This window comes from Pristiophorus japonicus, chromosome 22 (genome assembly GCF_044704955.1).
Source record: "Pristiophorus japonicus isolate sPriJap1 chromosome 22, sPriJap1.hap1, whole genome shotgun sequence".
NCBI lineage: Eukaryota > Metazoa > Chordata > Chondrichthyes > Pristiophoridae > Pristiophorus > Pristiophorus japonicus.
Genome location: NC_091998.1, coordinates 17,929,080 through 17,951,349, shown reverse-complemented (window position 1 = coordinate 17,951,349; position 22,270 = coordinate 17,929,080). Strand labels below are relative to the sequence as shown.

Here is a 22,270-nt window from a genome sequence, read left to right as displayed (position 1 = left end):
TTAAAGGTGCTATATAAACGCAAGTTGTTGTTTTGGTATCTTGAAGCGCAGAAGGAATTTGCTGGCTTTCATACATCTAGTACTATTCACCAGTCCTTTCACCATACCCTTACAGTTTATTCATTGAAAAAATATTGATTAACTTCTCTTTAAAAACTATAATGAATTTTGATCCGACTACTATATTCCATCTCCTCACAATCTTGGTGTTAAAATTATTTGCCCAGCCTCTCCTTTTGGTGGTTATCTTCTATCCATGTCCTCTAGTTGCCCCTCACTGACGAGTAGAAATGTTTATCATGGCTTACCTTCTTCAAAGCCCTCATAATTTGAGTCTCTATTAGATCTCCTCTTAATCGTATCACTTCTGTTATCTTTGTGGATCTTGATTGCACCCTTTGCATGGCCTTGACTTCCTTTCTAACACTAGATTGGACACAATATTCTAATTGTGTCCTAACCAATGAATTGTATCAATTCAGCATTACCTCTTTGCTTTTGGAATCTATGCCCAATTTATAAAACTGAGGATCCCCTCTGCTTTTGTGTTTTACAGCTTTATCAACTTGTCTTTCCATGGAGTGTTGTTTAACTTTTATTAACACATGCAGACAAACACCTTCGTTTTGACTGAATGTTTGACTTCTCTCAGCATGTTGCACTATTCATCTTTTGATTTGGTCCATTCAAATAATTGTTAGAGTGGCACTAGTTAGTTACATTTTTGCCAACACTTTGTTTAGTCTAATTGTTCATGCTTTTACTATGTCTCTCTCAAGCATATAACTTAACTAATTAGATCACCAAAAGGTGCATCGGTGCTCACCACTCCCCACCTAGAAATAATGAGGGAGGAACAAGGATTAAAAAGAAAATTTATTGATTTAATACTGGCACTTGTAATTGGATAAAATAATAGTGTTACAGCACGGAAAGCTTACCTGCTCGTATGTGTGGAGCAATAATCTCGTTTGCAAGTATGATATGCAACCAGATTCAAATAAATTGCCTTTAGATTCCATTAGAGGCGTGGGGAGTGTGAGCACACGTATTCTTTTTGTAGGAGTCATCAGAAGGAATGATAATTGGGCTTTGACCCCGACCCCCAACCCTCAGAGTTGAGGAAGACTTTTATAGCATCTCTGGTTGTATAGCGATTATTATATAATTGGATAATTTCAGTGAATTACAGTGAATGTAATTAACTTATGGAACTTGTATTTGGAAAAAGTGTTAAAAATGTAACTGAATTATGATAACTACATGTTGTGCTTGAGTGCAGCAACTTTAATTTTCGATTACCAATGTTTTCATTTTTTTCTTGTAGCTTAATGGTAAAACCACTGGAGACATGGCTACAAATGATGCTGGGATGGGATCCAAAGCAACGAGGTGGTAATATGGACCCAAACACAAATCGACCAGCATGCTTCTTACTTCTGGAACACATTTTATGTCAGAAGGTTAGTAGTCGGCGAGAGGCGACAGTCCGAGGTGCATGGAGGCCTCCAAAAGGCCGCGAGTGCAGGAGTCGGGCAACGTCGGTGAGAGACGATAGTCCGAGGTGCGTGGAGGCCTCCAAAAGGCCGCGAGTGCAGGAGTCGGGCAGCATCGGCGAGAGACGATAGTCCGAGGTGCATGGAGGCCTCCAAAAGGCCGCGAGTGCAGGAATCGGGCAACGTCGGCGAGAGGCGACAGTCTGGGGTGTGTGGAGGCCTACAAAAGACCGCGAGTGCAGGAGTCGGGCAGCATCGGCGAGAGACGATAGTCCAGGGTGCTTGGAGGCCGACAAAGGCCGCGAGATCAGGAGTTCGGGAGGTGCGTGGAGAGGCGACAGTCCGGGGTGCGTGGAGGCATACAAAGGCCGCGAGATCAGGAGTTCGGGAGGTGCGTGGAGAGGCGACAGTCCGGGGTGCGTGGAGGCCTCCAAAGGCCGCGAGATCAGGAGATCTGGAGGTGCGTGGAGAGGCGACAGTCCGGGGTGCGTGGAGGCTTACAAAGTTCGCGAGATCAGGAGTTCGGGAGGTGCGTGGAGAGGCGTGCTTGTGCAGCTACAGGGAGAAGGCAAAAAAGAATTAGAAAGAAATAGAAAGGTGACGTCACAGTCAAGGGGTTAAGTGATTGGCTGGTGACTGGTAAGTAGTTTTTCTTTTTTCTCTTCTAGATCAGTCAGTAACTTTCAGCATTGTTGTTGCCAATTTAAGTTAATCTTAGGGTTAAGTCATGGCAGGAGGGCTCGGACATGTGATATGCTCCTCCTGTACGATGTGGGAACTCGGATACTTCCGGTGTCCCTGACGACGACGTGTGCGGGAAGTGTATCCGCCTCCAACTCCTGACGGTCCGCATTGCGGAATTGGAGCTGAGGGTGGATTCACTCTGGAGCATCCACGATGCTGAGAATGACATGAGTAGCACGTGTAGCGAGTTGGTCTTACCGCAGGTGAAGGGTCCACAGCCAGATAGGGAATGGAAGACCAGCAGGAAGAGCAGTGCAAGGAAGGTAGTGCAGGGGTCCCCTGCGGTCATCCCCCTGCAAAACATACACCGCTTTGAGTACTGTTGAGGGGGATGACTCATCAGGGAAGGGCAGCAGCAGCCAAGTTCATGGCACCGTGGCTGGCTCTGCTGCACAGGAGGGCAGGAAAAAGAGTGGGAGAGCGATAGTGATAGGGGATTCAATTGTAAGGGGAATAGATAGGCGTTTCTGCGGCCGCAACCGAGACTCCAGGATGGTATGTTGCCTCCCTGGTGCAAGGGTCAAGAATGTCTCGGAGTGGGTGCAGGACATTCTGAAAAGGGAGGGTGAACAGCCAATTGTCGTGGTGCACATTGGTACCAACGATATCGTAAAAAAAAAAGGGATGAGGTCCTACGAGACGAATTTAAGGAGCTTGGAGCTAAATTAAAATGTAGGACCTCAAAAGTAGTAATCTCAGGATTGCTACCAGTGCCACGTGCTCGTCAGAGTAGGAATCGCAGGATAGCTCAGATGAATATGTGGCTTGAGCAGTGGTGCAGCAGGGAGGGATTCAAATTCCTGGGGCATTGGAACCGGTTCTGGGGGAGGTGGGACCAGTACAAACCGGACGGTCTGCACCTGGGCAGGACCGGAACCAATGTCCTAGGGGGAGTGTTTGCTAGTGCTGTTAGGGAGGAGTTAAACTAATATGGCAGGGGGATGGGACCCAATGCAGGGAAATAGAGGGAAACAAAATGGAGACAGAAGCAAAAGACAGAAAGGAGATGAGTAAAAGTGGAGGGCAGAGAAACCCAAGGCAAAATTCTAAAGGGTAAAAGTGTAATAAAAAGGCAAGCATGAAAGCTCGGTGCCTCAATGCAAGGAGTATTCGGAACCCAGGAGAGGGCTCTGAGCTAGGTAGAGTGGGTGAGAGCTCAGATGAACAGGACCCCAAGAAAGAATGCAAAAGGCAGGAGGCAACAGAGCAGAGTAGCACTAGGTTAAGTGTAAACCACAAGGTGATAGGAAGGGACAATATGTATGAATATAAAGGGGCTGCAGGAGGGGTCAAAACTAAAAAGCATGGTTTAAAAACTAGTATTACAACACTCTACCTAAACGCACGCAGCATTCAAAATAAAGTAAATGAGTTGACGGCACAAATCATTACAAATGGGTATGATTTGGTGGCCATTACAGAAATGTGGTTGCAGGGTGGCCAAGACTGGGAATTAAACATACAGGGGTATCTGACAATTCAGAAAGATAGACAAGAAGGGAAAGGAGGTGGTGTTGCTCTGTTAATAAAGGATGATATCAGGGCAGTTGTGAGAGACGATATTGGCTCTAATGAACAAAATGCTGAATCATTGTGGGTGGAGATTAGAAATAGTAAGGGGAAAAAGTCACTGGTGGGCGTAGCTGAAAGGCCCCCAAATAATAACTTCTCGGTGGGGCGGACAATAATCAAGGGAATAATGGAGGCATGTGAAAAAGGAACAGCAGTAATCATGGAGGATTTTAACCTACATATCGATTGGTCAAATCAAATCGCACGGGGTAGCCTTGAGGAGGAATTCATAGAATGCATACGGGATTGTTTCTTAGAACAGTATGTTACAGAACCAACAAGGGAGCAAGCTATCTTAGATCTGGTCCTGTGTAATGAGACAGGAATAATAAACGATCTAGTAAAAGATACTCTCGGAATGAATGATCGCAATATGGTTGAATTTGTAATACAGATTGAGGGTGAGGAAGTAGTGTCTCAAACGAGCGTACTATGCTTCAACAAAGGGGACTACAGTGGGATGAGGGCAGAGTTGGCGAAAGTAGACTGGAAACACAGACTAAACGGTGGCACAATTGAGGAACAGTGGAGGACTTTTAAGGAGCTCTTTCATTGTGCTCAACAAAAAAATATTCCAGTGAAAAAGAAGGGCGGTAAGAGAAGAAATAACAAGCCATTGATAACCAAGGAAATAAAGGAGAGTATCAAATTAAAAACCAATGCGTATAAGGTGGCCAAGGTTAGTGGGAAACTAGAAGATTGGGAAAATTTTAAACGAAAGCAAAGAATGACTAAGAAAGCAATAAAGAAAGGAAAGATAGATTACGAAAGTAAACTTGCGCAAAACATAAAAACAGATCGTAAAAGCTTTTACCGATAGAGAAAACGGAAAAGAATGACTAAAGTAAATGTTGGTCCCTTAGACGATGAGAAGGGGGATTTAATAATGGGAAATGTGGAAATGGCTGAGACCTTAAACAATTATTTTGCTTCGGTCTTCACAGTGGAAGACACAAAAACCATGCCAAAAATAGCTGGTCACAGGAATGTGGGAAGGGAGCACCTTGAGATGATCACTATCACTAGCTGGACAGGCTAATGGGACTCAAGGTAGACAAGTCCCCTGGTCCGGATGAAATGCATCCCAGGGTATTAAAAGAGATGGCGGAAGTTATAGCAGATGCATTCGTTATAATCTACCAAAATTCTCTGGACCCTGGGGAGGTACCAGCAGATTGGAAAGCAGCTAATGTAACGCCTCTGTTTAAAAAAGGGGGCAGACAAAAGGCAGGTAACTATAGGCCGGTTAGTTTAACATCTGTAGTGGGGGAAATGCTTGAAGCTATCATTTAAGGAAGAAATAGCGGGACATCTAGATAGGAATAGTGCAATCAAGTAGACGCAGCATGGATTCATGAAGGGGAAATCATGTTTAACTAATTTACTGGAATTCTTTGAGGATATAACGAGCATGGTGGATAGAGGTGTACCGATGGATGTGGTGTATTTAGATTTCCAAAAGGCATTCGATAAGGTGCCACACAAAAGGTTACTGCAGAAGATAAAGGTACGCGGAGTCAGAGGAAATGTATTAGCATGGATCGAGAATTGGCTGGCGAACAGAAAGCAGAGAGTCGGGATAAATGGGTCCTTTTCGGGTTGGAAATCGGTGGCTAGTGGTGTGCCACAGGGCTCAGTACTGGGACCATAACTATTTACAATATACATAGATGACCTGGAAGAGGGGACAGAGTGTAGTGTAACAAAATTTGCAGATGACACAAAGATTAGTGGGAAAGCGGGTTGTGTAGAGGACACAGAGAGGCTGCAAAGAGATTTAGATAGGTTAAGCGAATGGGCTAAGGTTTGGCAGATGGAATACAATGTCGGAAAATGTGAGGTCATCCACCTTGGGGGAATAAAACAGTAAAAGGGAATATTAGTTGAATGGGGAGAAATTACAGCGGTGCAGAGGGACCTGGGGGTCCTTGTGCATGAATCCCAAAAAGTTAGTTTGCAGGTGCAGCAGGTAATCAGGAAGGCGAATGGAATGTTGGCCTTCATTGCGAGAGGGATGTAGTACAAAAGCAGGGAGGTCCTGCTGCAACTGTACAGGGTATTGGTGAGGCCACACCTGGAGTACTGTGTGCAGTTTTGGTCACCTTACTTAAGGAAGGATATACTAGCTTTGGACGGAGTACAGAGACGATTCCCTCGGCTGACGGAGATGAGGGGGTTACCTTATGATGATAGATTGAGTAGACTGGGTCTTTACTCGTTGGAGTTCAGAAGGATGAGGGGTGATCTTATAGAAACATTTAAAATAATGAAAGGGATAGACAAGATAGAGGCAGAGAGGTTATTTCCACTGGTAGGGGAGACTAGAACTAGGGGGCACAGCCTTAAAATACGGGGGAGCCAATTTAAAACAGAGTTGAGAAGGAATTTCTTCTCCCAGAGGGTTGCGAATCTGTGGAATTCTCTGCCCAAGGAAGCAGTTGAGGCTAGCTCATTGAATGTATTCAAATCACAGATAGATAGATTTTTAACCAATAAGGGAATTAAGGGTTATGCGGAGCGGGCGGGTGAGTGGAGCTGAGTCCATGATCTTGTTGAATGGCGGAGCAGGCTCGAGGGGCTAGATGGCCTACTCCTGTTCCTAATTCTTATGTTCTTATGTTCACTACTGTAGCAAGATAATAAAATATTAGTCAATTATTTGGTGTATAATACTGCTTTTAGTTTTAATTGACGGACTTGAAAACCTCCTCCTTTGGGTGTGTGAAAAAGTTCAATTCCAACCCCGTGAGAAACCGGATTATAAATTCAGGATTGCAGTGTCAAGATACAGACTTGTTTCCAAGTGTTGTATTTTCATTGTGAATGTAACATTACACACTTGCATAAAGTAGTACTCCTGAGTGTGAAAACTGGACAGTATTGTATGTTAATTGTCCAGAATACATCCTCTTAGGACATGATATTTAGTATGTATGAATGTGAAGAAGTTCAGGCAGATTTGGGGGTTAAAACATTTGAATTAGAACACAATTTTTATCTTTAAATTTTAATGCCTCCAAAGACATCAGTTCTGAATGTGAATTTTTCTGAACAATTGCAATGGAGGGTATCAGTTATACTAGAGAAGGTAGTAATTTATGATTAACCCTGGAATGGTCTGACATTGCTGGATTTCCTTTGCAACAGTCGTATTGGTGGCATCGGGACCCTACCTATTGAAGCTCAGCCTGCGTTCCTATAGCCTTACTGTCACCCTGTGCGGTTTGGTTAGTAGTCATCAGTGTATCATTTTGGTCAATAAATTAACCATTCTATTGCATAAAGTAACACATTCTCTGCTGCCCCAAGAAGTTTCCACAAGCCAAAGTACATTCAACACCCCTCAGTTGCAATCAGAGTGCCAGAATTTTTCCTGGAGGCTCTGCTGCAGTCACAAGCCTTAATGATCTCTTAAAAATTCACATTCAGAACTGAGTGTACCTGGAGATAGCCTGGCTGCAGAGGTTATTTAATACCTGGTACATCAATAGGCTGAAGCTCTGAACAGTATAGTTGTCCCTGAATTTTTGCTGTTTCATCTCTCACTTCTGCGTGCATATAATTCACTCCAAAGTTTACTTTTAAAAAAAAAATGCTTTATTGCTTGTATGCAAGGCAATGTAATCCCTCAAATTTAGTAAGTTCCTGAAATCATTATTTGCCTTTGAGTGCCCTCTAGTGGTAAAATACAAATAACCTGATTGTGGGATGAGCTCTCAAATGGGGTTTTCCACTTTTGTGTTCGCCAGCACGCAATTTTCCCCCCCATTGATTTTAATAGACCAGAAAATCACAAGGTTACGAGTGCAGAGGCCCAAACTCCTGGCCCTAATATTAATTGAACTTCCAGGAAATTTTTGCATAAGAACATAAAAACTCTTTTTTTTCTGGGTCTATTTAATTTATAACATTTTCATTATTGGTACACTTAGTGGTGTGATGGGCAAACAATACAATTTTGGGTTAACGGCAATACAGATTTTTTTTTTTTATATATACAAGATTGGCCGAGTCCAACTTGTCTTCGCCTGTCACATACTTTCTATGTACCAAATGTAACATGAATTGCACATTTCTGTCATTAAAGAGGCCATAAGTGCCCTTTACCACTTAGCTTGCTCTTGAAAGACTGTGTCCAGGCTTCGGTTGGAATCTGCCAGGACTCTTGGGTATCAATATAAATGAACAATTGGGACAGATGCTACTTGTATCTTCTAGTCAAGATCCCCTTTCGAGTTGTGCAAAGCCATATCACACGATGAGGCCCCCGCCACCAATGTGATTCATTTTTGATTGCTCTAGCAAAGAGCCAGCACAAACATAATGAGGTGAGTGGCATCTTTCTCTGCTGTAAACATTTATGATTCTATATACCACTAGTTAGTCCAGTCTTATTTAAACTCTGTAGATATTGAGGAACAGAGGGCATCCTAGTTACCTCTTAGACCTCGACTTTGGTTTGATTCCATCCTCAACCAGTGGAATGAGTGTTATCCTTCTAATGGCGGTGAGTTTCTAAATGGTATTCGCTTAGCCAGTGTCATTCGGGTTCTTAGTGTAGGCAAATCCAGTACAATTACACAGAATTGGCCAAATTGACAGTCTCATTGAGGGGCCACATGGCTATCTATTTGTCATGTGGTGGAACAGCAAACCATACCAAGTTTTTTTTAAAAAAAAACAACTGGATGGATGAATTCCTATTGAGAAGAGATATAGAGCTATTAGAATAAATTGTTAAGGTATCTGACAGGAAATTTGAATGGGTAAGCTAAGATGGGCTAATGGTCTTCTGCGCAAACCATGATTGTCTGTTACATCAATTTTAGCATGTAAAATATCTAATTTTTGTTACAGTATGTACACATATTAAATATGACCTCTGCCCGCATCCATTCCTTTCTGATCAAACCTGACGAGAGCCTCCATTCCCTTCAAATGCGTATTGAAACTGAAACAGCAATTGCTGCTGCAAATCAGGAGTTGCTTCTAGAGACTGGAATCTCCTTGGATCCTCGTAAACCTGCCAATCAGTGTGTGCTGGATGTGGTATGCATTGTTCTTTTTTACAATAAAAATTAGGATAAGATCTGTTTGTTTGTATGTGTTAATGGAGCTGTATGCCTTTATCTGACTTGGTTGGTGATCAAATGCTCATATAGTCCTGTTACCAAAAATCAGCCAAATTTACTGTGTGTGAAAGGACAAGTATCAAGATAAATTGACATGAAAAATAATAAACCATGTTGATGGTCCTGTATTTTTAAATAGACACTTAAAATCAGTACAAAAACTACCAATTTATCTATTAAGAATATTGCAAACAAAAGAGATCATTTAAAGTCAGGTTATATTTGCTGTTAATTTTAGATGAGTACTTCACTGTAGAAAAATTTCACTTTTGGTGTGTCTTTTGATCATTGTAACATAAAAAAAATCATTGATAATTCCGAGGTACACATTGTTCGGCATTTTTAGAATTATTAGAAGTATGATAAATATAGAAGCCTTGAAATTATTCTGTGCAATACCAACACTTAATACAAAAGCAAAATACTGCAGATGCTGGAATCTTAAATATAAACAGAAAATGCTGGAAATCTCAGCAAGTCAGGCAGCATCTGTGGAGAGAAACAGTTAAAGTTTCAGGTCGATGAGCCTTTATCAGAACTGGAAAAAATTTGAGATGTAACCGATTCTTAAGGAGGTGCACGGGGCACTGAAAGGGGGAGAGGAGGAAAGAACAAAAGGGAAGGTCCGTGATTGGGTGAAAGGCAGGAGAGATTTGAGAGACAAAAGGAATGATGGGCCAAATTGAGATGGTAATGGCACAAATTGGAAAATAAAAGATGAGTAGATCGGGTGTGAATATCGGAATAATTACCAGCTGCCATGGGAAACAGGTAAAAAATAAAAAAGGGGGGGTTTGTAAAAAATAAAAGGAGGAATGTGAACAAAATATGGGCAGAGGTTACGGTCTGAAACCAACACTTAATACATTGGAATGAAATTCCTCTGTCCCCTTTTTTAATGGAGTCATTAACCCACTTAAATCAAAGTGGGTCAACAACTCTAACAAAAGTGCAGAAAGAAAGTTAGTGGATATTTTAAATAAGTCTGAACAATGCCAGTATAATTTTATAATCTGTTGAATCTGCAATTTCTAATGACTAACTTTTTATGAATTTGTGCAATAAAATATTTTAAAATGTCATTTTCTCATTATTGCAGAGAGGCTGGGATAGCTACATGGTGTACCTATTTGATAAAAGTAGTACTATCTATGAAGGACCCTTTGTTGCCAGAAAATTACCAGAACATGTCAATTATGTTGGTAAGAATGTAGTTGTATATAAAATTTGATTCAAGTCGTTTTAGCAAGCTTCATGTGTTTTTAGATCAAATGTTCTAATCAGATCAGAATCTATTTTATATTCTACTTGTGATTGAGCTTCATGGATAACGTGCAACAGTGCCTCTGATATAAAGTGGGTCGTGTTACACATTTTCTGATTGTCTTTAAGTAATTGTTGCATATATGCCAGAAATAGTTTTGATAAAATGTTTTCTTCCAACTCCGTTTGTCTTCATGCTATTGTACTATTAACAATACCTTTTCACCACCCTCATTTATGTTCATTATTAAGATTAACTTTAGTTTATGCAGCTATTACAGCCAATTACTGCTGCATTTAAGAAAGAATGAATGGTTTTCTGAAAGATTAAAAGTTGAAGTAATTTGTCTTTTGAAAAAAATTAAGACCGCACAATATTTAGTTGTGAAACTGGATACCTGAAGCAATGCTAGCTGGAATAATTAGAAATTCAAAAACAAAAGTAGAACTTTATTTAAAAAATATTAATGGTCAGCAAATCTGCTTTATTTTAACATTACAGAGGCAGTCTCAGGTTTAAATGAAGAAGAATCAATTTGAAATGTGTTAATTATTTTTAGATACCAGGTATATGGCTGCAACCCTAATGTATGTATGAACTCCAAAGTATTGCTAAATTGTGGTTTATTTTTGAATTACATTTTATTCATAGTTTTTAAAAAAACAGTGTGCTGTTTGGACAAAAGTCTATGTGAGGGTGGGGAGGGTGGAAAAGGAGGAGTTCCTGAAGGAGGAGTACCAGAGTAATCGAGGGAGAGGCTCGGCTGTGATTGGTGTTAAGGGCTGTGTCAGCAATGTGACAGTTTGGGTTGGACAAATTATGGAACTAGTAGCCAGGCTAGGAGGCTTTGGTGAGGGCACAGGAATTGTCGCCAACAAGCCAGGTTACTGTCAATGCCACAATGTCAATAAATTCATTTTTTAATGAAGTTATGGATGCCAAGCCTTATTGGTGACAAGCAAACATGCTGGAGGGCAATATGGAGAGGAACAGTGATTGATTGATCTATTTGAAAGATCAGAAAAAGGCCGTGTAAGAAGGAAGGGAAGTAGGTTTGAAAGGGGCTTGAGGAAGTGATAAGCTGTGGAATAGTGTTGAATGGAATGGTGCTGGAGAATGGGGATGTGAAAGGGCATTGCTGGAAGAGATGAAGAGCAGAGCAGAGCAGGGCCCAGAAGTGGTTGGAAAAGAAACACTGGAGAAGGGGCCTTGGGTCGAGAGCAGCAGGCATTATGTGCATACAAACTGACACAGAGGGAGACTTAAGTTACATGGACCAGTGGCAGAGAGCTTGCATGGCAAAGAAGATTAGTAGGGTAGGGGCTGATACAAGAAAGGTAACAAAGGACCTGTCTTGAGGGGGATTCCTCGGGGCAGGAAGCAGAGAAAACAAATGACCACGTCTGACTGAATAGAGTTTCATGATTTAATTATTAGTGAGCTCGACCTGAGGCCAATTTCAAAATCAGTAGCCCTTTAAAGATATCCCTTTTGACGAAGTCTCATGTGGAAGGCTTCTAATTAAACTAAAAAGCAGAGGGAATCCAGGGTAAAACATGGAGCTGGATAAGAAGATGTTTTTTTAAAAAAAGGAAATAATGTAATTTTCGACCTTTGAACTGAAGGATGAAAGAGGGTCCAAGCCCATCCATCCAGACGTAGTGCAGCCACATACACTATTGACGCTTCCCCCAGTTACGTAACCTCCTCGGGGGCGTTGTTGAGTAGAATTCTACAGGTGCAAGTGCTTGAGCCTCAGCTGCATCTAATCTACATTAATGAACTGCCTATCAAAAGTAAATAATACAATTTCAAATATAATACTAAAATCGGGAGAGCACTACTACAACAACAACAGTTTGCATTTATGTAGTGCCTTTAACGTAGTAAACTGTCCCAAGGTACTTCACGGGAGCTTAATCAAATAAAATTGGATGCCAAGCCTCATAAGTAGATATTATGACGGCAAAAGCTTGGTTGAAGAGGAAGTTTTAAGGAACGTCTTGAGAGAGGTTTCGGGAGTGAATTCCAGAGTTAGGGCCTTGGGAGCTGAAGGCACAGCCGCCAATGGCGGAGCGATTTAAAAATCAGGGATGCGCAAAAGGTCAGAATTGGAGGAGGGTTGTTTGGCTGGAGGGTTACAGAGATGGAGAGGAGCAAGGCCATAGAGGGATTTGACAACAAGGATGATCATTTTAAAATTGAGGTTTTGCTGGACCAGGAACCAATATCGGTCAGCGAGCACAAGGGTGATGGTGAATGAGACTTGGTGCAAGTTAGGATACGGACGCAGAATTTTGGATGACCTCATGTTTACAGCGATTGCAAAATGGCCAGGAGAGCATTGGAATCGTCGAGTCTAGGCAGCAGATGAGCTGAGGCAGGGGTGGAGAAGGGCAATATTAGAGGTGGAAGTAGGCAGTCTTGGTAATGGAGAGGACAGGAGGTTGGAAGCTGAGCGGAGGGTCATATATGCTAAGGTTGCTAACAATGTGCATTCTAAAAATCATAGAATGTTGCAGCCAGAAGAAGGCCATTTGATCCATCATGCCTATGGTAGCTCATTCCCTTACCCTTCCCCCATAGTCCTGCACATTTTTTCCATTTCAAGTATTCATCCAATTCCCTTTTGAAAGTTATTATTAATTCTACTTCCATTCCAGATCATAACTCGCTGCGTTTAAAAAAAAAAAAAAAATCTTCTTGTGTTGCTTCTGATTATTTTGCCAATTACCTTAAATTTGTGTCCTCCGGTTACCAACCCTTCTGCCACTGGAAACCGTAGCTCCTTATTTACTCCATCAAAGCCCTTCACAATTGGACACAATACTCCGACCAGTAATTTATAAAAGTTTCGCATAATTCCTTGCTCTGCCTCTTTATAAAGCCAAGGATCCCATATGCTTTTTTAACAGCCTTCTCAACTTATCCTGCCACCTTCAAAGATTTGTGTATGTACACAAGTACGTAAGTATACAAGAAATGAAATTAAATTGGTGCGGAGACAGAGGAAGATTTAGAAGGGGATCTGGGAGTGACAGAGGACTCATGACATTAAACATCGAGACAATGAGGGCAAACAATTAGAAAGTAAATAGAACAGAACCATAGGGTACAGGTCTCTAGAGTTATGATACGACTTGGATTACGTTGTTCAATCTGGTCACCCATCACAAAAACTTATGTATGAGTGGAGTGAGCGTAGAGAGGTGCAACAAGGTAGTTCTTGTGTAAAAGAGTGAGCTATGAGTAAAGATTAGACAATCTCCAACTGTACCATCTAGAAAGAAGGCGATTAAGGGAGGGTACTCATTGAGATATGTAAAATATTTAATGGTGTGGATAAAGTAAATCCAGAATATTAATTCAACATTCAAGAATGTTTGGACCAGAGTGTACACATTTAAATTGGGTAAAAGTAAATTTGAAACAAATTTTTAGGAAGAATGTCTTTATTCTCAGAGTATTAAATGTTTGGAATGATCTGTCAAGCAGACAGAAAAAATCAAAAATGCTCAAATTACAGTTGGATGGTATGATGGGAGAGTCGTACTAGTGTGATGAGTTTTTTTTAATCCTGAGCATTTTTACCTTCCTAAAACTGTTCAGATATTTTGATAAGAGACCAAAGTTGATCGTATTGTGTAAATAAGCATTAATCCACCTGAATAAAAGATGATATTTTGAACTGCTATAATTTAATCCTTTATGGCTTCTCGTATCAAAATTAATATTCAAGAACATTAAGTTTTGATTGTGCAGTTAATGTTTTAATAATATATTGTTACAGTGCGGGATGCTAAGATAATGTTGCCCAATGTACAACTGAGGAAGGTATGGGGTGAAGCTGTGAATTATGTCTGTGGATTGAAGGAAGACTACAGCAGACTTTTCCAGGGACAGAGAGCTGCAATGTAAGTCAATATTGGACAGGAGACTGAAGATAATACAACAGTAAATGACCATATAAAGCACTGTAGACATATTTAAATTTATATTCAGTTCATCATTTGCTCGCTTGGAAAACATAAGCAACTCTATTTATGATTTTTGCAATGTTCAATTATTTTCCCTTTGTGGGTAGAGTTTAGGGCTATAAATCCCTTCCAAAATCTCTTTGCCTTGCATCATCTTTCCCAATCTTTAAAAGGCTCTTCAAAATGAACTTCTTCAATTTCAGTTCTGCATCGGCGTTTCCCACCATCTGCACTCTTGGAATGCTGGGTGCAAGAACTGACGTTCAGAGATTAGCAGAGGGGTCCCTGAGGCAGAAATTGATGAGCCAGTGCAAAATGCTCCAAGTGTGGCTATGCTTAGGCTCCATTAGTGAAATTAACATTTTTTTCAACTAGAAATTTCTGCAAAGGCAGCTCGCTGGCCATCTGTTGTCAAACTGCAGCAGGCCTTGAGAAAGCAGCAACACCTGGGCTGAGATCTTGCCCTGCAGGAGATGCACTCCAGTCAAGGTAGAGCTTGAAAGCCCCAGGCCAGTTTTTGAAACACAATTTTTTTGCTATCCAAATTATGTTAAAATTCCTGCCACTTTTCCCAACTGCTTTTCTTCTCTGTCTGCTCCCACCACTGCTATTTCATGTAAGATCGGATCACTTTGCTTAAGTACAGTATTTTATGGTGCAGTCAGTAAGAAAGAAAGAACTTGTATTTATATCGCACCCTCCATGATCTCAGGACCACCAAAAGCACTTTACTGCCAATGAAGTACTTTTGAAGTGCAATCACTTGTAATGGAGGAAAATGTCGAGCTAATGGCTAACGTTAAATTTAGATTTGTACCTCTCTGATTCCAGCATTGGATAAACTTATAAAGCCCTTATAATTATGCATTTTTAAGTTGGATTATAAAATCCCTCCACTTTATCCCCAGTCACCCCAATGGAACAGATTTTGCAGGAGTGGAGCGTCTCGCGATTTGCCCCATTAGCTAAACTTGTTTGTGAATGTTTAGGATTTAAATGGTGCAGTGAGGTGAACAATGGAATAAACAGTGTATATCCTTAACCAATGAGATTTAAGGATTAAGAAATAAACAGGAAGGACTGAAAAGGAGGGTGAATCAGAGTGAGTCAATTCAATGTCATATCAGTACAAGAAGAGAAATAGAGATTGGATTAAGAGTGAGAAAAAATAGAAGAAAGGAAAATGAAGAAACAAAACATCAAATGCAAAATGTGGCATTTTTTTAAATCTCAGAAATCAGTTCACAGCCTGAAGGACTGAGACTTCACACTTACAATTGTTCTCTTTCTGAGTAAGAGAGGTTGATTGGCAGTCATTAACAATTATCACGTTAAAAGGATACTTGCGTTGTTAATTACTAGATGTTACTTTTGGTGACGAGTTTAATGGGCAGTTAACATGCAAATGCAGCAACTTCATGAAGAAAATCATGGGGAGGTTAAGCGTGAGATGCTGTTTTCAGGCAACTAATGATGGAGTGGTGCAAATCGCCCAGCAACTTGTGGCGATTCGTAATTCACAGAGTAGCTCTTCCTCGCGACTAGTTGCAAGCCAATTTGCGCATTCACAACAGCACGTGTCGTTCAGATGCCATTATTTTTTTAGTCCGCTAATCTCTTCAAACCATGCATTTGACACAGATAAGAGGCAACTATATGATATTTTACAGAGCTACCCACTTGGTGGCATACAAGAGCAGTCTGGGGTGCTTTGCTCTTCAATGGTCTGTTTCCCCTTCCTGCCCCACCATACTCATTGCTCCTTTGTGGACACTGTCTGGCCTTGCACATTGGCTTTAATTGGTGCCTCCTCCGGGGACATCATTCCTCAAATTTAATTTTCAGCTAAACTACACAGAATATTTTGAGAGAGAGTGCTGCAATGGTGTTCTTGGGGTAGTTTTCATAATTATTGAGCTTATGTAACAGAGCTTTTACTAGCAACATTGTTTGCAATAAATTTACGTTTAATTGGGGATTTCTTTTATCTTTCTACAAAAAAAAAATCAGTTTCCTTAAATACTAGATTCCTGAAGGCAACATTTCAGTCAGTGTGAAGAGCAGTGGCGTGGGCTGGGGCTACTTAGAAGAAATGAGCTGAAATGCACCGCTTCAGTGAGCTGCTTCAATTTGTCTGAAGGGCTTAACATTTAACAGAAATCTACTCTTAAAAGTTGATACTGCATGTGTATTTTGGGAACTGTGGAAAAAATGAAAATGTTTCTATACTTAATTTCTTGTTTTAACCATCTCCTATGGGGTGGGGATGGTTTAACTTTCCTAACAAATTATTGTCTCCTAAAGTGAAACCGAGCAAGTAATTCGCCCATGATTTAATCAAATTGATTTGGGTAGAAAATTGGAATTGAATTTTTTAATTTATTTGAAAAATTGCCTTAATTTGGCAAAAATCATCTTGTATTCATTTGTATAATAAGATACTCTTTTCTACCCCAATTTCGGGGTTTGTGTGCACCATACTGCATTACTTCCAGACAATGAGCCAGTGTAAAATAAAATTTTCAGTGTATCCCAACTTTCCTGCAACAAGCAAAGATTATGATATTTCCTATCGGGCATGTTTCCAATTTCCATTAGATTGTGTTTGAACCTGATAACTATGGTACATAAAGCACGAGATGAGTAACATCTTTTGGCTGAAAATAGCCTAATGATCCCAATATTGGACTTGACTATGCAACACAGAGATCACATTAACACTGCAAGTTTAACAGCAGTGTAAATGAAATTTAAATGTTCTGTTTGGCAAGTATGTTTCCATCTACACATGAGCGTTTTTCCGTTTTGTTCTTTTTTGCTTTCAGTGGAATTAATTGCTTTCATTATTTATAAATGAAATTTATTTAGTTTTACAATGAGGTTATCATTTCAAATATCCCTTTTTATGTTTGTTTTCTCCTCGCAGATTTAATGTATTTGTTTTTCAATTGTTTATGTCTGAAGATTATAATAAATTATTAGCCAGTCACTGCCGAGGACCAAGATGAGGAGAAACTTCTTCACCCAGAGAGTGGTGAACTTGTGGAATTCTCTACCACAGGAAGTTGTTGAGGCCAATTCACTAAATATATTCAAAAAGGAGTTAGATGTCGTCCTTACTACTAGGGGGATCAAGGGGTATGGCGAGAAAGCAGGAACGGGGCACTGAAGTTGCATGTTCAGCCATGAACTCATTGAATGGCGGTGCAGGCTCAAAGGGCCAAATGGCCTACTCTTGCACCTATTTTCTATGTCTATGTTTCTATGTCACTCTCAGGGTTATTTGTTGGTATACCATTGAAGAGACTTTCAATGGAAATTTATATTTTTCATCTGTAAAGATTTACATTTTCAGATATTCCATGGAACCGCATTGTGATTATGGATTATAATTTATTCCCAGGCTGAGTCTCCTTCGTTACAACAATAACCTTACAAAAATGAAGACAACAATGTTTTCTAATTCCCAGCAGTTAAAGGCCAAGTTGGACTTTTTTCAGTCAAGCATTAGGCTTGATCTGGAAAAATACAGTGAACAAATGGCATATGGAATATGTAAGTGTTCAACTTGATTCATTTTTGTCTGAATGTATAGTGATCATGTGATCATTAGATTTTAATGGCATCTTCACCAATTACCTTGACTTGAAGTGATCAAGTGACCCTTTGTTTCATCATGTTCCCTAGCAATCCCATTGGCAACAGCTAATTGCAAGACTGACCTAACTCTTCCTCGATTGATTGATGAGACTGCAGGTGGAAACAGGAATTTCATGAATTTATACAGCCAGTAGTCACATGTCTGTTTTTGTGGAATTACTTGCTTATTGGCTGAGAGCATCATGCTTAGCCTGTGGAAAAACCTTATCTGTCATTGATCCCTGGTGACCATGTGACTATAACAAGGAATAACATCACAACAACAAAATCACGTGCTGGAGCAACTGATTTTCCAGTTTCAGGGTCATGTAAATTAATAGGATTTAAATTTGGAGAGGAAGGTTCAGTGTCTTCGCATATATCTTCTCCACCACAAGACCCACCACCTGCTCCTTTGATCCCATTTCCACTAAACGACTGACCACCCAATTTCCCTTCTGGGGAACATGCTCGCTGACATTTTAAATGGTTCCCTCTCCTCGCTTTCAAAACCGCCATCTTCCCCTCCCTCCTCAAAAAAAACCAGTCCAAATGATACTGTCCTTCGGCTCATCATACTTTACTTTTTTTATATGCAAAGCTTATGCTGCAATTTTTTTATGTTATTTAAAGAGAAAGGACTTTAAAAGATGGAAATCTTGTTTATTTGATACTTTAAACAGTACTTTTATTTTACCATTTAAAATTTTGCTGTATTAGATAAAGTTAGTTTGCATGCAGAAATGAGTGAAAAGCAGCAAAGTAAATTACTAGAACAACACAACTTGCATTTATATAGCACATTTAACGTAGTAAAATGTCCTAAGGTACTTCAAAGGAGCATTATCAAACAATATTTGACACTGAGCCACAGAAGGACAGATGACAAAGTTTGATCAAAGAGGTAAGTTTTAAGGAGCATCTTAAAAGAGGAGAGAGATATGGATAGGTTTAGGGAACGAAGGCCAGAGTTTAGGGCCAAAGCCGAAAGCACGGCCGCCATTGGTGGAGCGATTAAAATAGGGATGTGGAAGAGAGCAAAGATCACACAGGCTTATAGGGCTGGAGGAGGCTGCAGAGACCGGGATTATGAAAGGAGTTGACAGAATTTGGTCCAGGCAAATTGTTTGCTCTGGTAAAAAGTTCACACATCCAGTGACACAAATTTAAAAAATTAGTTAAGAATAAGGACGGGCAATAGAGTTATGAAATTGGTTACTAAGCAAGTCCATTGAGGTGGAGAGGATAAATAAGTTCAAAGGACAACAGGAACATTACCTGGAGAGAGAATGGATTGAGGGAAATGGTGAGAAATTATGTAAATCTGTATTTGAACTCGCGGAGGTGTGGGGGGTGCCTTATAGACTTAATACCCTTTTTTCTACTCCTAACAATTCTTTATACGCTGCTTAGTTTTATTTGACAGTTACTTAAGGCGATGGAGCAAAAATTGTGGTCAGCGGCATACCTCTGTTTGCATCAACTGAAAAATTTTCATATGCAATTTCTGGACGGTTGGTGGGCAAATAGCCCAACTCTGCATCAATAATTGTTTTTTCTTTGGCCATGCAGATGGTCTGTCAATGCTTACGTTGGCAGGCTGTAAGTTCCAGATTTAGTACATGCGCAAGCGCATGTGGAAGTCTCGAACTTGACTGGATTTCCAAGGAGCTATAGAGAGTACTCTATGCTCACTGCATACTCACTGCAAAATCGTGGCCGATATATTTACTGTCGTTCTTGCAACTTATAATTACCATAGAAATTTTTGCAGGAAAAATTATGAATTTTTGAGGTAAAATTAGTTGGTTATTGTTAAGATCTTGTGAATTTTGAGTTTGAAATGGAAGTACATTTTTATTCTCAGCTTCTGAGAAGATGTTGAAAGCGTGGAAAGAAATGGAAGAGAAGGCAGAAGCTTGTAAACAAGTGAGTAAATCACACGTTTTGTTAGTGCTTAAAATTGCTTAACTGGAAGGAATCATTCCTAATTTTATAGTTTAAAACTTACTGAGTGATGAATAGTGAGTGCAATAAAAATACTGATGCTAAGTGCAATCTACAGCACTTTGGTATGATTTGCAGCGTGAAGTGGAATGTTAACTCTACTAAATGAACGACTGTTAGAATTTATGTATATTTCTGGTGACCTTTTACACAACCATGAAGTGTTTATGCTAGTAGCTGGCTCAGTTATTTATCCAAGTTAAAAGTTATGCCACTGTACAAGCTCCAAAACAGTATGTCGCTAAATTTATTTATTTTTTTAAACCATTGGTTTACTAATGGTTTAAAAAAATAAATAAATTTAGCGACATACTGTTTTGGAGCTTGTACAGTGGCATAACTTTTAACTTGGATAAATAACTGAGCCAGCTACTAGCATAAAAATAGTCATTAAATGGTGCAATTTTTCCTCCCTTACACAATATGCCAGTATTTAGCGCTTCAGCTATATTGAAATTGAACTAAAGGTGGGTTTAAAGTTCAGCCTCCAGAAAGCTAATTTTCCATGTTTGAGCTAAAGTGTGGAGTGCATGAGATTAACAGGCCAGTTTCTAATGCCTCTGCATGTGAAATGAATCCTGAAGATGTTTTTAAAAAAAAAAAATAGGATATGCTATTTCAGACTCATCATATCCTCATTGTTTTATTCAAAGAACACTAACTTGCTACAGTAAGGGTAGTAAGGGTTACTAAACAACAGTCTCTTGTGTGTGTTGGAAGTTGATACTGGTTGGTTGTTTAGTGGTGCACCAGTATCTTTCACACCTTGAACATGTGTGTGAACTGCTGAGCTCATGCAGTTTTTAGGGGAAAGGGCATTTAGGTTTGCAGTTCCGTTCATGTAGTCACATAATTGCATCTACTTAACAGCTCAAAGAGGCCAACCCAAGGTGGGAACGAGAGAAATGAAATTTATGCTGGTAACTATATGAACTAGCTTCTGGGGCATTGTGCCAACTATAGCAGCTACACTGCAGGCACATTGCTAATTGTGAAGTACAGTTTGGTTATTGGTTCTAGATTCATTTTGACCCATTCATTCTAGCATGCAGTGTAACTTTGATACAGAAATGTCCATGTAAGGAGATCAAAGTTGGAGATTGCTACACATCAACAGTGCTGAAATCTAACCAGTTAAAAATTGCTGCAAGACCAATAGAGATGGCAGCTCTGGGACTCGATATGACTCAATTGTATTTATGGTCAGTAAAATGTGGCAATACGTGCTTGAGCACTATCCTTCTTGGGGAAATGGTGCATGGCAATAGGAGGAAGTTACAGTGTGTATTTGCCTACTTTTGCAATGGTGTGGAGGGAAAGATGCAGCCCTTTTACTGTCTACGCATATCTATGTAACCTAATTATTTTATATCCGTAGAGCAGCCTTTTTGTTTTTTTTTTAACTAACCGATCAGTCGGTTCAAGGATAGTAGCAATAATGAAACCTACAGCTCACTTAATTTACAGAAACTTTTTTTTTTGGCATTTAAGGCTGCTGAAATTGGTCACTTGGAAGAACAAATCGTGGGTCTGCACACTGAAATAGTGGAACTGCAGAGGAGCCCATATGCAAGACGTCAGGGAGATGTCATGGAAAACCTGTAAGAAAAAATAATTAGACCTAAAATGATAGATTTCTGCACAAACTTCTAAAGTGGCTCAAGCAGCATAATGTATTAACTCAGTGGCAAAAGTACCATCTTCAATCTCCAGAGAGTCTTAATTCAAAGAACTAGACCAGAGTTCATTGGTAAAAGTCCTGACTTCCTGATGGCTATTAAGTCTCAATAGAAAACTCAGTTCTATCCGTTTCTGATTAATCTTTAACATTATAAATCATATTGCTCTTCTCCATTCAAGAGTGACAGTAGTGATAGGATACACAATAAAATGGTATTGTGCAGAGAGTCGAAAACATGTTTGTTTTCCATTGCCACAACAATCGTGGAAATATGCTTTAATGAACTCCTGTGTCAAAGCAAGTAGTTGCAGAGGTGAAGGTAGATACAGATTTTTAAAAGCCATTCAGTCCTTTTTAGCTTATCCATCCAGAAAAAGCCTACCGTCTCTCTCTATTATAGTAACCAAATATTTCTTAAATGAAGCCAGGAATATTGCCTCCACTACCTCACGTGTGTGGCTAAGTTATGCTTTTATTTTTATCCCTGCTCCTTTAATCCACCATTTTTCTCCCTTTCCATCCTTCCTGGGGCATCAGTGCTAAGCACCTTGCATTTCCTCCTGCAAGTGTCTGTTCTTCATGCATGAGCCAAGACAGTAAGCGTCAGCAGGCTTGTTAACCACGGGATAAATCATAGTTAAGCCCAATTTTGTCCTCAGCCACTGAAGTTGCCTGGTAAAGATCAGAGTGGGAAGTTTACTTTGCAGTACTCGGGGGTTCTGAGACCAATTGTTATGCACTGCCGACGACCTAAATCT

At 40.0% G+C, this 22,270-nt stretch overlaps 2 protein-coding genes across 4 annotated transcripts in view; both read left to right on the top strand.

Annotated features, from left to right (window-relative positions):
• Window positions 1-22,270, top strand: part of LOC139234881 (erlin-1-like) — an 843,171-nt gene that overhangs the window by 744,417 nt on the left and 76,484 nt on the right. The gene's annotated exons all lie outside the window — the stretch shown is intronic.
• Window positions 1-22,270, top strand: part of chuk (component of inhibitor of nuclear factor kappa B kinase complex) — a 113,188-nt gene that overhangs the window by 79,482 nt on the left and 11,436 nt on the right. For all 3 annotated transcript variants that reach the window (XM_070865683.1, XM_070865682.1, XM_070865684.1), the window contains exons 10-16: window positions 1,328-1,463; window positions 8,670-8,861; window positions 10,044-10,146; window positions 13,999-14,122; window positions 17,589-17,740; window positions 19,692-19,753; window positions 21,323-21,432. In XM_070865683.1, coding sequence (XP_070721784.1) covers window positions 1,328-1,463; window positions 8,670-8,861; window positions 10,044-10,146; window positions 13,999-14,122; window positions 17,589-17,740; window positions 19,692-19,753; window positions 21,323-21,432 — 879 coding nt within the window. The remainder of the gene's footprint in view (window positions 1-1,327; window positions 1,464-8,669; window positions 8,862-10,043; window positions 10,147-13,998; window positions 14,123-17,588; window positions 17,741-19,691; window positions 19,754-21,322; window positions 21,433-22,270) is intronic.